This window comes from Nycticebus coucang, chromosome 16 (assembly GCF_027406575.1).
Source record: "Nycticebus coucang isolate mNycCou1 chromosome 16, mNycCou1.pri, whole genome shotgun sequence".
NCBI lineage: Eukaryota > Metazoa > Chordata > Mammalia > Primates > Lorisidae > Nycticebus > Nycticebus coucang.
Window position 1 is genome coordinate 43,062,782 of NC_069795.1, and position 15,907 is coordinate 43,078,688.

General features: G+C 35.2%; 3 protein-coding genes across 6 annotated transcripts in view; 2 read left to right on the forward strand and 1 right to left on the reverse strand.

Moving 5' to 3' along the window:
• The window catches only part of ARL13B (ADP ribosylation factor like GTPase 13B), a 94,961-nt gene extending 91,338 nt beyond the window's left edge, over window positions 1-3,623 (forward strand). For all 4 annotated transcript variants that reach the window (XM_053565640.1, XM_053565642.1, XM_053565641.1 and 1 more), the window contains one exon: window positions 1,783-3,623. In XM_053565640.1, the coding sequence (XP_053421615.1) occupies window positions 1,783-1,859 (77 nt within the window). In that variant the 3' untranslated portion in view covers window positions 1,860-3,623. The remainder of the gene's footprint in view (window positions 1-1,782) is intronic.
• Window positions 1-8,187, reverse strand: part of STX19 (syntaxin 19) — a 53,430-nt gene extending 45,243 nt beyond the window's left edge. Inside the window, exon 1 of the mRNA XM_053565646.1 lies at window positions 7,727-8,187. The gene's annotated coding sequence lies outside the window, so the exon portion shown is untranslated. The remainder of the gene's footprint in view (window positions 1-7,726) is intronic.
• Window positions 8,188-9,489: 1,302 nt separating this feature from the next.
• The window catches only part of NSUN3 (NOP2/Sun RNA methyltransferase 3), a 63,570-nt gene continuing 57,152 nt past the window's right edge, over window positions 9,490-15,907 (forward strand). Inside the window, exons 1-2 of the mRNA XM_053565742.1 lie at window positions 9,490-9,615; window positions 10,460-10,569. Of these exons, the coding sequence (XP_053421717.1) occupies window positions 9,502-9,615; window positions 10,460-10,569 (224 nt within the window). The 5' untranslated portion in view covers window positions 9,490-9,501. The remainder of the gene's footprint in view (window positions 9,616-10,459; window positions 10,570-15,907) is intronic.

The window sequence follows — 15,907 nt, forward strand, 5'->3', positions numbered from 1 at the left end:
GGCTGTAAATTCTTGCTTCAGTGTGTCTAAGTCTTTGGTGGTTTTGTCTTTAAATTCATTAAATTCTTGAGACAACTTTTGAATTTCTCCTCGAATTCCTAATTCCATTTTATTAATCTTGTCTGCAATCCAAATTCTGAATTCGATTTCTGACATCTCAGCCAGTTTTTTATGAATGGGATCTTCAGTCACATCTGCTGTATCTTTTCTTAGGGGGGGTTGATCTATTCTGGTTATTCATGTTACCAGAGATTTTCCCTTGATTCCGCCCCATGGTTATTTTACTCCCTTTGATTTTTCCCCTGGGGCTTTATCGAGGGCCTGTACAGTGTTGTGGCCTGAGAAACTGGGGTCCTGTCTTGTGTGGTGGGGCTAAGTGGTTCTGTCTTGTTTTCAGCTGGTTTCTGTTCGATCCTATTGTAACGTTTACTCTGGCTTGAAGTCTCAGCTTTTGTTTGCGTCCTTGTGATTACAGCTTGCCTCAGCGGTGTTGATGTGCATTCTTCAACCTTCTCTCTTGGTGTGGCTCAAATCCACCAGGATACTTACTAAATTCCTGTCCCTTAACTCTCCTTCTGGACGGGAGCCTCTGTTGAAAGCTGGCTTCAGTCCGCCATCTTGTCTCTCCCCTCCAAAGAAATTTCTTGCATGTACATTTTTCTGCCTTTTAAAAAAAGTATTTTTAGGACAGCACCTGTGGCTCAAAGGGGTAGGTTACCGGCCCCATATGCTGGAAGTGGTGGGTTCAAACCCAGCCCCAGCCAAAAGGTGTAAAAAAAAAAAAAAAGAAAAAGGTATTTTTATATTGTAAAAGTAAAACCTGTTAGGAAACATTCACCTGGGTTTAGTTGTGAGTTATGTTTAAAATTCTATTAATTTTCAATTTAAGAAATTAGATAAAGTGTACTTTAAATTTACCAAAATAATTGTGTATCTTTACCATTTTAATTATAATTGCATACAACATGTGCCTAGCACGTTGCTAAACACTTTAGATGTTCATCTCACTTTAATTCTCCGAAATAACTTTATGAGATGGGCAAAAATATCCCCATTTTGTACATGAGGTACCTACATCACAGGCCATATAGCTATTAAGTGGCAGAATTAGAATTAGAATTTAGCTTTGTCCAGCTTTGAAACACATATTTTTAATTTATTCATATAGCATTTTGTTAACATTTGTCAGGCTATCTTTGCAGCTTTGAATCTGTAGTTGTCATAAAAATTATTTTTCTGTAACACATTTTTAATATATTTAAATGATCCTGAACACCTATGCTTCAAGAATAATTTTAAGATGATAATCCAGAAGGTACTTACTTAAAATTTACATATACCATGAAGTTTATAAGCCCACTGCATGGTGGTTGATGCCTAAAATCCTAGCACTTTGGGACGCTAATGTAAGGAAGATTGCTTGAGGCCAAGAGTTCAAGAATAGTCTCAACAAGAATGAGACCCCAGCTCTACAAAAAACAGAAAAATTATCTGGGTGTTGTGGTGCTTGCCTGTAGTCCCAACTACTCAGGAAAGAGAAACAGAAGGATCACTTCAGCCCAGTAGTTTGAAATTGCAGTGAGTTATGATCACACTATTATACTCCAGTTTGGGATACAGAGCAAGACCCTATCTCAAACAGACAAACATACAAACAAAAAAAAACCAAAACAATTTATGGTAATTAAGGAATAGAAGAATATTATAAAGGACAAAATAAGACTTTTTTGGTCTTGATTTACCATAACTGTTTTGTGGTTTTGGTTTCCTTTCTTTATGTAGATTTCTACGGAAAGCCACTGCCTCCCCTGGCTGTGCGTCAGAGACCCAACAGTGATGCTCACGATGTGATCTCATAGCCACGTCATGTGGATAAGCTCTCTTACTATCAGCAAGGTGAACTGGGACATTCTTTTTTCTCAAAAGAAGAAAAACCCTGAACACTGATGACTGACTGAGGCAAGATAAGTATAGCAATTTCAGTGAGGAAATTAATAGTTAAGGATCTCACTTAACAATTACTTATCCATGTTCTTTATAGTTAAAAAAGAAAGAAAGCAAAATGATCAGTAGATGGGATGAGCATTTGGACCAAGCTAGAAAGATTTAGTATTGACTCTCTGATGTACACATCCCCACTCATGAGCATATTCTTGGAGGCAAACTTCAGAGAAAGAGCCAATGGACTCTGCACATTTTCTTTACCATTTGTTTTAATTGTCTGTATTTCTATATATTAAATTTTTTTTTTTTTTTGTAAAATACATGCACATAGAAGGGGAACTTCTGAGAATTTGTAACCTAAATTTTTAACTATTTTTATATTTTTCTAAAACTTTTGAGAATTTTATTTACTATGATATTGATTATGCACTTTTCTATAGAAGCTTTGTTTAAATTGTTTCTGGAAAATACAGTTGATTCATTTGATGGCCATGAACTATACAAATAGGATATACACGTATTTATATGGCTTGAGATATGTTTTGTAATAACATTGTTCTTGAAGCATATGCCCTAAGTTGTTCTAATTTAAGAATAATACCTCTTTAAAACAGTAGATTCTCAGATTTTTATTCTACCAAATTATGCGATTTGAAAGCAGTATCAAGGAGAAAGTTCAATGTTTTTTGTAATTTGTTTTCTTTGATGATGACCTTAATAAATGAAAGAGACTTTTGAAATACCATTTTTACCTAAATGCTTTTTAAATTAATCAAAATATGTTCTATGGCAGCAGTTCTCAACCTGTGGGTCGTGACCGAACGACTCTTTCACAGGGGTAGCCTAATATCAGATATTTACATTACAATTTATAACAGTAGCAAAAATTACAGTTATGAAGTAGCAACAAAAATAATTTTATGTTTGGGGGTCACCACAACATGAGGAACTGTATTAAAGGGTTGCGGCATTAGGAAGGTTGAGAACCACTGTTCTATGGGATATTACTTAAAGTCTCAGTATGCCCCTATTTTAAAGGAGACACTTTCAGAGAATAAGGTACTCCCTGTTACACCCTTGTTCTGTCAGAAGCTGCTATGACTCTTTTATTCTATTTCTTTTCTGCCATGAAATTAAAGGCCAAAAGACTGAAAAATCTACTGTAGGTCCAGAAACTTGTGTTTTGCAACTGGGCAATAGCATGAGTACTAAAGCAATAAGAGTAAAAATGTTGTTCAAAAATCACTTTTGTAAAAAAAAAAAAAAATTCCAAAATAATTTATCAATTTAAGAAGGTAACACTTTTCTTGCACTTAAGAATGGGATTCATAGGATTGTCTATTCATTTGATATTTAGACAAACTTTTAGATTTATATTTGGAGCAATACATCCATGATGTTTCATTTAATTGAAAACATCTTTTTATCAAGGTAGAAATATTATAAATAGAATAGATTCTATATCACCTTGTTAAGATTAGTGTTTTTGGTCATTTGTACTGACAATAGGCATATATTGATATTTGAAAATAATATTAAGAAGTACATTTAATGTAGTTTGATATGATGGTTAACTTTTAAAATTTTATTTCAGATCATTATATTCACATTTTTTACTTACTGAACTTTCATTAATTAATCAGGTCACTTACTCCTCTAGTCAGCATCGTATAATTTGTTGGAGTACCACACAGAGAGAGTAAAAAGCATTCGACTTCAGATCTAAAATTCATAACAACTTAAATTTGATAGGTGGCTGAAATATGGTGGAAAGCAACCCAAGAAGAGAGCATGTAAATTTTGAAATGGATTATGGTGGGAAAATTGCACAACTTTTTTGCTCCTTTTTTAACATTTGACTTTTATTCAGTTTCTAAACAAAACTCGTATTTTTGCCATATTTTTAATATTTGTCTAGTTTAAGACTATACATGTTTTTAAAACATTTGTTCCTATCAGTGTTTATTGTAGTGTATTTACTGACTTCATTTAATAAAAACAAATAAAAATGATTTTGAAATTAAATATAAGATGTAATTAGCATTTTATATAGCTCTCTCACAAAATTAACTTTATTCTTAAAGCATTCTAAAATACTTTAAAAGCTGTTCTGTAAATCCAGGTGTGTCTTAACAATTACATCCCTATTTTGTTATATGCTACATTTTTATTCTCAATCATGAATTATGACATTTTCACACAATACAAATAATTTATGTCAGTATGTCATTTTTCTTATCATTTGGTGCATTGAAAAGATTTGCTTAGGTAATGAAATAAGCAAACAACTCCATTTATAAGTGAGGAAGCACCTTGAACAGAAACTTTGCAGACAACTGAACAAACAGATGAAAAAAATGCTCACCATCCCTAATCATCAGAGACATGCAAATCAAAACCACTCTGAGATATCACTTAACTCCAATAATATTAGCCTAAATCACAAAATTCTGAATCTTCAGATGCTGGTATGAATGTGGAGAGAAGGGAACACTTCTACTCTGCTAGTGGGGTTGCAAACTAATACAACCTCTATGAAAAGAAGTATGGAGAATTCTCAAAGAATTAAAAGTCAACCTTCTATTTGATCCTGCAATCCCATTACACAGAAGAAAAAAAAATCATTTTACCACAAGGACATTTGCACCAGAATATATATTGCAGCTCAATTCACAATTGCCAAAATGTGGAATAAACCCAAGTGCCCCTTAACCCATGAATGGATTAACAAACTGTGGTATATGCATACCATGGAGTACTATTCAGCCGTAGAACAGATGGAGACATTATATCTTTTGTGTTTACCTGGGTGGAGCTGAAACACATTCTTCTTAGTAAGTATCACAAGAATGGGGGGAAAAGTACCCAATGCACGCAATACTAATATGAAACCAATATATAAACAACTACATGCCCACACAAAAGAAAAACACAAGTATAGTGGTGGTGGTGGTGGTGGTGGGGGTGCAATTGGTGGGATCTCACCTAATATGCACAATGTGAGGGTGTTCAGCAAGCCCCCTAGGTGAAGAACTCATCTACAACTTGAACTTTACCTTAGAAATGAAGACATTGTAACCTATAAACATTTGTATGGCTAAATAAATCTGAAATAAAAAATAGTATTAAAATAGGTAAGTTTTTATATGATTTTTGAAAACCAATTTAAGTCAGTAGATTAATGCATTTTTTGTTATTTTACATGAAAAACTTTTTTCTTCATGCAGTTTTTATATAGCAAAGAATGTTGTGATTTTTAAGCACAATTAAAAATAGCATTGTAGATTCTAGATTATTTGATATCTTTTATTAAAGCTATTGGTCAACAGATATTTTTATTTATCTAATGGGTAATATTTTTACATATATATCTTTATAAAATGCATATACATATATAGAGGGTGTCCACAAAGTTCGTGTGCAATTTAAAATTGTTGGCTAATTTAAACTGCAGGTGAATTTTATGGATACCCTATATATACAATATTAATGGAGCTGATATCAAGTACAATACTATGTATAGAAAAAACACTGGAAATATTGCTAAATGCTACTAGTGACTTTTTTAGAGTTACTTATTGTATATTTTCTTCAACTTTTCAAACTTCTTGTAAAATTTGGTTTACTTACACAGTGGTGGAAGCAAATTTATAATTTTGTATAAGTCATTTAAGTACCATATTTTTTGCAAGTTTAATGCCAAATGAAAGTCTCAAATTCTCTTAATTTTTAAAGCCTGAAACCTGTGAACAGCTCAGGCCAGTTCACCTATATAGTAGACCATTGTATTTTCAGCTAGCTGATCTTTTAGTAAGTGTTCTCTTACCATGACTATATTTTGACTTGATACATAGTTCAGTGTGCCATGCTGTACATGTTTCTCAATTTCTCCCATTCCAACTAAAGAAATCAAGTGCTTCAACATGACAAAGGTCAACCTTTGAAAAGGTTGGTCAGGCAGGGTGTCTAATGCCTGTAACCCTAGTACTCTGGGAGGCCAAGGCAGTTAGAGCTCGGAGTTTAGAGACCAGCCTGAAGAAGAGTGAGACCCTGTCTCTACTAAAAAATAGAAAAATTAGCTGGACATTATGGCAGGTGCCTGGGAGGCTGAGACAGGAAGATCACTTGAACTCAGGAGTTTTGAGGTTGCTGTGAGTTAGGTTGACACCACAGCACTCCAGTATGGCAAGAGTGAGACTGCCTCAAAAAAAAAAAAAACAAACCCGCAAAACTGTTTATACTAATTAACCTATAGCTTATAAACGTTGTTATTCTTGGCTTTAATTCCTAATTTTTGCTTTTAGTGAAATGTGCTTTGCAACTGAGACTAGGATAATATGATTTTTTTTTTTTTTGTAGAGACAGAATTTTTGCAACTGAGACTAGGATAATATGTTATTATTAACATATATGTTAATAATATGTTGTTATTCTTGGCTTTAATTCCTAATTTTTGCTTTTAGTGAAATGTGCTTTGCAACTGAGACTAGGATAATATGATTTTTTTTTTTTTTGTAGAGACAAGAGTTTTTGCAACTGAGACTAGGATAATATGATTTTTTTTTTTGTAGAGACAGAGTTTCACTTTATTGCCCTCGGTAGAGTGCTGTGGCGTCACACAGCTCACAGCAACCTCCAACTCCTGGGCTTAGGCGATTCTCCTGCCTCAGCCTCCCGAGTAGCTGGGACTACAGGCGCCCGCCACAACGCCCGGCTATTTTTGTTGTTGTTGTTGCAGTTTGGCCGGGGCTGGGTTTGAACCTGCCACCCTCGGTATATGGGGCCGGCGCCCTGCTCACTGAGCCACAGGCGCCGCCCTAATACTGATTTTTTAATGTATCAAGTATGAGGGTTGTCCAGAAATTATATAGCCACACAATATGAAAAACAGAGACCGACATTGCTGGGTATTTTTTACAGATAGCCCTCATATATTCCAACTGATCCAAAGAACAAATTCAGATATTTCAAATTTTACCATAAAAATTTGATATGGTTATCAAAATAACCTATATTTTGATAGGTTAGGATTTACAGAATCTTTTAGCTTTATGGAAACAGGATACTTATTTTTGAGAAAAAAGATAGGAAATTAGAATGAATTTCCTCTAATGAAGGGGATTAATTTATAATTTAAGGAAAATATAAAAAAAATTTGCTTGTTTAGGACTTATGTTGTAAATTCCTTCGGTGTGGCGATGAGGACATGGAATTTATGATTTAGGAAGTCAATCAGTATTTTTCAAATTTTTATAACACTATATGCTTTCACTACATGTTATTTTTACATATATACTTTCAATATACATTTATATTTAAGTAATTTTATTAGTTTTCCAGGTCTGCCATAACAAAATACCACAGACTGGGTGGCTTAAGCAACCGAAATTTATTTTCTCACAGTTATGGATGCTAGAAGTCTTGAAACCAAAGTGTTGATGGATTTGGTTTCTCCTTAACTTACAAATATCCATAATCTTGCTGGGTGCTCACATAGTATTTTCTCTCTACATTTGACCCTCATGTTTCTCAGTTTGTTCAATTTTCCTCTTTTTATGACTTTTTATAATTTAACTCTTTAAAGGCCCTATCTCCAAATACAGTTACATTCTGAGGTTCTGGGGGTTAAGGCTTTAAAGTGAATTTTGGAGGGACAAATTTCAGCCCATTAACAGTTTATACTTGTTGTATTGCACTACATACATTTTCAAATCTACTCCCCTAAAAAATACATTTTAAAATATTGGATAAAACTTAATAAAAACAGAAGTCATGTATTTACTTACCAGCTTTAGTGTATGGTCTGCTGGAGTTTGTACACAACACTTTGGAACCCTAACCTTTGATTAGAGCTTCAGCTGAAGCTTAATCCTAAGATTGCCTATAACAATGCTATGTTCTCTGGATCACATTTTCCTCTGTTGTATTTTTACGCCATGTCCTTTAAGGAGGTAAGGACTCTCTTGATATCTTACTAAGAAACCAGCCCTTACTTTTTGACAATATAAACCACTATGTGATTATGAAGGGTTTTGAGACGTTTTATGTAAATGTCAAAATTCATAAAACATAGCTAGTTTAGGAGATGGTCTATAAAGGTTACTTATTCTGAAACGCTTCTTGGATCAAATTTACAATAGAATTGCTTAAATACATAAAAATTTGTTTCCTGCCTAGAAGTAGGTCCTTATTAAACTTTTTGGTTCTTTGATATTACCCTTAAAAAAATAAAAATAAATGTAATTTCTAGTACTCAACTCAATTTCTTTTGTCTACAGTGGTTTCAAACATGTCCGCTTCTAGCAGTATTTATTCCTAAATTACCTTTGTTTACAAAATTTTACAAAGAGCTGGCCAACACTTAGAGAATATTTTGTAAATAAAGGTATATTTAGCTACAATTTCCCATTTTCCCTGTGTATGGTGATTTTTGAGAAAGCCTGTATATGAAGTTTCAAATCACATTACTGATGTTCTCACATTAAAGACATGTTTTTACATGGTTAAAAGTTTTGTATCTATGCTGATATACTCAGCATAAAGGGCCAATTCAAAATGGTACTAATACTGGGGGTGCCAAATGTATACAATTAAAAGATGCTATCCATGTATTATATGTTGTACATATTTTGAGCATCTTTTGTAATTGCGGAAGTCAAACCTGATTCTATTCACCTTTCATTATCAGTATATATTATTACAGTTTTAATATTTTTTCTTAAAATGTGAAGTTTTTTGGCACCTTCTCTACATGAACATCAGGAACCATATTAAGCAGTGAATTTTTTTTTTTAACAACTTGCCGTTCGCTGCTACAGGGGTTGTTACTATAAAGAATAACAGCAAAAGAATAAACTATTCCTATCAGAATGGGTGTAATAAACACATTCCTGAGAATCATTAACCCTGCTCATTGTAAAGGTGAATGGGGAGGCTATTATTGTTCATATTGGTTTTCAGAACGTGATGATAATCGCAGTAACTGTGACAGTGAAAGTAACAGGCAGCTAACATTCAGGCGCTTACTATTTCCTAGTTTCTGTGCTATTCGCTTTACATGTGAATTTCATTTTAATCATTTGACATTCTCCTTTAAAAGGAGAGCGCTCTAGCAAACATGACTTATTTCATCATATTTCAGATATTTATCCTTGAGTACTAAATATCTAGGCAAAAGAAGGTCATCAGATTTGGTAGATTAATTCAATAACTAGCTTTGCCTTTGAAAACATTTTAAAAACAAGCATCATACAGCATAACCTCAAGACCTGTTCTTTTGTCAAGCCTCATGCACAGACTGTTCCGCACTAAGTATGACGTCCAAAAGTCTGGTCCGCGCCCAAAGCTCCGGCCAACAGCCCCAGAACTCCCAACAGTACGCGCCGACCACGCCCACCAGCGCGGCCATCCTCCCCTTATTTAGAAATAACCGCCTTCAGCGGTGGATTTGAGGGAATGGCGCTTGTTTCTCGCGTGACTTAAGTCTCCGGCGAGAGTTACGTAGCGCAGGCAAAGCAGTATCTCGCGAGGACATGAACCGGAAAGGCGAGGATAGAAATGGAATCCCGCGAATCCCGGAAGTCGAGTTCCTTCAGTTCTTGGGAGGCTTTTTGGCGCGACTTCTTGTGTACCTCTAATTTGGGAGTTCAAAGCGGAATGATGCTGGCCCGGGTGAGGTTTGGCGCGGGGGCTTGGGTACCCCTAACTGAACCAGAACCAGATAGTTACCTGTGCGGGTGAGGCTGAGGAAGGGGGCTGCGATCGGGGAATTTCTGCTTTGGCCGCCCCTTTGCGGTATCTTGATTTTCTTGGCTTCGCTGTCGAACCCTGGAATAAAGCGCAGTGCACTGACGCTTGCTCTCGAGCGTTCTCTCTTTTACTTCCAAGGACTCTCCTCCGTCCCCGGGTAACTGATCCCCTTAGTGCAGCCTGCAGATTTCTAATACTCCCTCCAGCTCTTCGAGGGTTGAAATTTATCTTGTGTGTAGTTGCTGTATCCCGGTAGTTTACCATGTTGTTTTACATAGTAGGGCCCTCGATACTTCAGTCGAATGGATAAATGAAACACTGCAAAGAAGTTTCAGAAGTAAACGAGAGTGACTTTTTTTTTTTAATTAACTTTTTATGTAGAATTATTTTTAGGTTTACAGAAGAGTTAGAAAGATAGTAGAGTTTCTATTATGTATCTTTCACAGAGTTCTCTTAATATTAATATCTACAATAACTTTTAAAAATTAATTATGTTCCTTTTGGCACACTTTCCTTAGCACCACTAGATTGTACCTTAACTTTTGCTTCACAGCCAGTACTCATCTGGAGAAGCCCTCCTTTCTCATAATTATGTAGCATATCATAATACGTTTTTGTTACACGGAAGGCATTGTTTCCATTCAAGAAGTAATAATTATCGAAAAAAATTGTTTTTATGGTTAAAAAAAAGACTGTGCTAATTTTGAGGTTCAATAAATTTGTAATAATATCCTTGTGTGTCAGCAATTTTTTCTTATCATCGTAGCCGAAAGCAAAATCAGAGGGGAAGCTTGCAAAACAGATTTGCAAAGTTGTGTTGGATCGTTTTGAAAAACAGTATTCCAAAGAACTTGGAGAAGCCTGGAATACAGTAAGGTTAGTATAATTCATCTTTTGAAGCTTTTATGATAATACAGAGAAAGTAAACTATAAAATATAATCTTTTGAGGCAGAGATGCCCCGAGGATAAACACTAAAGGAATCTAAACCTGTTTGCCCTTTTCTATTGTGGCTGTGGAAGTCAGAACTAAGAAGAAACAGATTGACTCAGGATGATGGAAAGGAGAGAAAGACAACTTAGTAATGATAGCAAAAATTGTTAATGCCCTTTCCTTGAGCCATTGCTTTCATCCTTAAGGAATACTCAACAGTTTGACAAAATGAATTGCGCTGTAAGAGAAAAATCTTAAAACTTTTGGAGATATTTGAGTAGTTTTGGAAATTCAGAAAATAATACAACAAATCTTTAAAACCAGCGCTGCTTTATCTTAGCTAAAACTCACACGTTTTTTGATAATCCTATTTCTTTCTCACTTCATCTGGCTGGCTATACAGTTGAATCTCTGTAAATTGACTACCCAATGGACTTTAGCAAACTAGACAACATACAGAGGTGGTCAGCATTAAGGACTGATACATACATGTGGTGCATATCTAGTCTATGAAAATTGGGTTAATAAGGTGGTCAGTGTAGAAAAGTGATCAACTATGGAGATTCTATTGTATTTTGAACACATGCACACATAACCACAAATTCTTTAAATGTACACATAAAAGCAATGCATGGAAATGGAAAGTTTGATTTATATATTTAATGAGTTTGCTGTTGGTCAGAATGTTATTGTATGGGTTCTTTACCTTGAGTGCCTGATATAGTACGCTATATTGGAGTAATACTAAGTGCTCAGTTTTTATGCAGTCTTGTTGGGAAGGGGTGTGGGTATAAGTATGTAAAGTGCTAATTTGTAACTGTTAGAATAGAAGTAGACCTATTGAGGTCTATAGGTTGAGGAGAGTGGGTGCACTGTTTATGAAGTTAGCAGCAAAAGCCCCATACATTGTTTTTCTCAGAGGAAAAAAAATAAGTTACATAGGTATAGATATGATCCACAAAATAATTTTTCAGATTTTTTTTTTATTCTGGGATCAATTCAATAAACATTTCTTTACAAAGGACAGCTTTAAACATTTAATGTAAAGAGATTACGTCTTGGCTAATAAAGATCATAAAGTCTGAGATGGCTGTAAGATAATTTTAGGACAGTTAAGCTGTTTTATTTTTACTTTTTTATTAAATCATAACTTGTGTACGTTGATGCGTTTATGGGGTTCAGTGTACTGATTTGATGCACAATGTGAAATGCTTACATTGAACTGATTAACACATCCATTACCTCAGTTATTTGTTGTGGTAAGACAATTACACTCCTTTCTTAACAATTTTGAAATGTATTGTATCATGCACATTAGGTGAGGTCCCCCCAGATACCTTCCCTCTTCCTGTCTTCCCCTTCCCACTCTTCCCTTCTCATTTCTGGACTACAGTTATGTTTTACCATTCGTATGAATGTGCAGGTGATTATGTATTGATTTCATAGTAGTATTGAGTACATTGGATCCTTTTTTTCCATTCTTGAGATACTTTACTAAGAATATGTTTCAGTTCCATCCAGCTAAACATAAAAGATGTGACAGCTCCATCCTTTTTTTTTTTTTTTTTTTGTAGAGACAGAGTTTCACTTTATTGCCCTCGGTAGAGTGCCGTGGCGTCACACAGCTCACAGCAACCTCCAACTCCTGGGCTTAGCGATTCTCCTGCCTTAGCCTCCCGAGTAGCTGGGACTACAGGCACCTGCCACAACGCCCGGCTAATCTCCATCCTTTTTAAGAGCTGCATAGTATTTCATGGTGTACATATACCACAATTTGTTAATCCATTCGTGGGTTGATGGGCACTTGGGCTGTTTCCATGTCGTGGCAATTATGAATTGGGCTGCAATAAACATTCTGGTGCAAATGTCTTTAGAAACATTAATACTGTAATATGGAAACATAGTTCATAGTTGTGGTTTTTATTTGAAAACCAGATTTTAAAATGAGTATATTCTATCCCAAAGAAGAAGGACTGAATAATAAAGTAGTTAATAAATCCATGAGGTTTTCAATGTGCAAAGATTTTCAAAGAGAATGTACAAATAACTAAAGCGCCCATTACATGTCTATTTTGTGTCAGATGATGCTGACTTGCATGATCCTCAGAATATACCTCTGAAATTTGTTTTCTATTTTCTGAGGATGCAAAATAGAGTTTTAAGTAACTTGCCCAAAGTCATTCAGCTAGTAAGTAGCAGAGCTGGAAATTGTGCCTAGGTTCTCTGACTCAAGAACTCCAACAGCTAACGCTTGTTCTGTATTGCCTTATGCCTGGGACGTGATTGGGGAGGAGGAGGGAATATATATATATATATGTATGTGTGTGTGTGTGTCTATCTGTATGTATATATACACAAAAACTACCTATATATTTATTTTGGGGAGTAGTTTTTTCGTGATAGATAGTGAGTTATTTTTCTACTTAGAATGCTCAGACAAATTATTGATTGACCCTAAACAAAATAAACAGTGGACCTCAAATCCATTTAGTTAGCTATGCCTTCTGCTTTATCTACCTTTTTGTTAAGTTTTCATGGTTATTTAAGTTTTGTATAAACACGTTAAATTTGTCTTAGGCAAAATAGAAGCTCGGTTTAGAAGTAACAGGCATGGAAAATGGCATGGGGATATACGAACAGAATTACACACTTAAGTTTTTCAGCTGTCTTATTTGCATGACACCATATTGCACTTACGGGGTCTGTTTACTTCTGGAGAAAATTGAATGCTTTTTTTTTTTATTCTTTTCCTACCTGGAAAGTAATTTAGTCAACATTTTTATTTTCTCATAACATGGGGAAGACTTAGTATTTATTTTAATTTTCCTGTTTTTGGATAACCTTTCTTCCTAAGTCATACTCTGAGTAGCCCTTTAAAGTGGGAATTTACTCTTTTTAAATTTTTGCTCTACTTATTGCCTATATTTCTTCTTTAAACCTATTCACGGCATGACTTTAAACTTCCAACAATATGCTCTCCTTTTAAGCTATGCAGGACTTCTCAAGATACAATTCCGTTCTTCTAAGTGTTCTCTAGTAAACACTTAGTTTTCAGTTGGCTGTCATACTTGGCAAACACAAAAATATATTTTTCCCTTCCAAACCTATGCTGCCTTCACTGCTTGCATATTTTAATCTTAATTGAAGACATGACTATCAATCTGGTTTTCTCCTTTCTTCTCTACTACCTTCACTACCTTTGTAGTAAAAAACAAACTTTACTCAAAATGAGTTTGTGTTCAGCTCCTGGGAGATGATCTCTGAGTCCTAGGAATGTCCTGCCTGACAAGAATGTCTTCGTTTACCTGGGGATTCAGGCCACAGGTGATAATCTAGCACTATGACTTGTGGTGGGGGCTATGGACCACAAACATAGCTCAACTTCCAGAGATGCTGAAGACAAAAGTCAGCTTGTATGGGCTATCATGTCTACTTGACTGAGCTTCAATAAAACTGGACATCATGGTTAACAGTATTCCTGTGCACACTTTCATGCAGCATTGCCAGGAAAAGTTAGCTTTGTCCATGATTCCACTGGAGGGGACTACTGGACGTTTCATGCTTTGAATTTTTGTGGACTCAGCACCATGAATCTCTAGCCATGGTGTTAGATGTTAATTTATGTGCTTTTGCTCCAATAAACTGTAACTATAACTGTAAATATAATAGCTTTCCGTGAGTTCTGTCTGTCCTCATGAATAATCACACCTGAGAGTGATCCTGGGGACCACTGAACTTGAGGTTGGTGATGTAAGTAAGAGTCATTTTGGGAACTCCTTAACTATGTACTGCCACACACAACTACCCTGCCTCCATCCAAATTTCACTGGCTGCCAAATGCTGTTGTTTCTACCTGAGACATTTTTAATTTGGATCTCTCCCCCACCTTTTTTTTTTTTAATGTCTACTGCTACTATTTAGTTAGACCTTTGTCTTTTTTTTTTTTTTTTTTTTTTTGCAGTTTTTGGCTGGGGCCGACTTGAACCCACCACCTCTGGTATACAGGGCCAGCGCCCTACTCCTTTGAGCCACAGGCACTACCCTAGACCTTTGTCATCTCTTATCTGGCATGTTACAACAGCCATATTGAGTGTTTATGTTTGCTTATTTTAGCAGTCATTTTTATGGCACTGTGTGCCAGGCAGCATTCTAAAAACTTTATTAATAAAGTTTATTAATAACAATCCTTGGTCCAACCCTTTGGTAGTTATTATTTACATTTACAGGTAGGAAAGATGAGGCACCAAGAGGTTAAATAACTTGCCCAAGGATGTACATTTCACCCTTGGAAAAGCCTTGGAGTTTGTCTGACCCGGTTTGTCATGCTGCCATCTTCAATTGGGTCACTTCTCAGTGCTGCCATCTTCAATTGGGTCACTCCTTGAGTACAAAAACTGCTTAACATTTGAACTAAAGATCATATCACAGCTGGGTAGACTCCTCTCTCATGCTTTTTGGGACTAGATATGCTGTTCCCTCTGCCAGGAATGCCCCTTTCTCTTCTTCTCTACAGTGGTTAAGAGTGTAGATTCCAGTTCCACATCTGCATTGTATAGCATACAACCCAGTTAAGTTACTGAACATTTCTGTGCCTCATTGTCCTCATCTGTAAAATAGGAAAAAATCTATTTTATGCTCATTTAGGAAGATAAAATGAATGTATACATTTAGGTGTATGTAAAAAATACTTGGATATTATTTGGTGTACAGTAAGCCTTTGATATATGTTAACATTTTTGTTACTATTATTAATCACTTACTGTCATAATTTACTAATTTGCTTTACTCTTCTCTGATAAGGGAGGATCTTGTGAAAAGAAATACTTTAAGACTTGGGCGAGTCATCTGCTTATTCACATTTTAGGCAGTGTTTATGTACCAAACTTGTGCTAAGCACTGAGGATACAAAGATGGACTATATACATCTTTTCTTCAAATATATGCATGAGGGGAGATTAGTTGGAGATCTGTATGAACTTTGGAAATTGTACATTCCATGTATATATAGAAAGAGGAAAAAAAAGGAAACTGAACATTTCTGTCTGGCCTATCTGTAACCTTTTTATTTAACTTGAACACCATTCCTCAGTGACCCATCATATACATAGGGGAAAAACATTACCATGTTTTGCTGGGTATAACTCTTTTCCCCAAATTTATGAGGGAAAAATAAAGATACATATTTTACATGGATAGTAGCATTTGTTAGCTATACATAAACATAAAATTTCTTGTTCCTTGTAACTGTTCTTGTGTTTTGTAATTATTTCTTACATAAAATT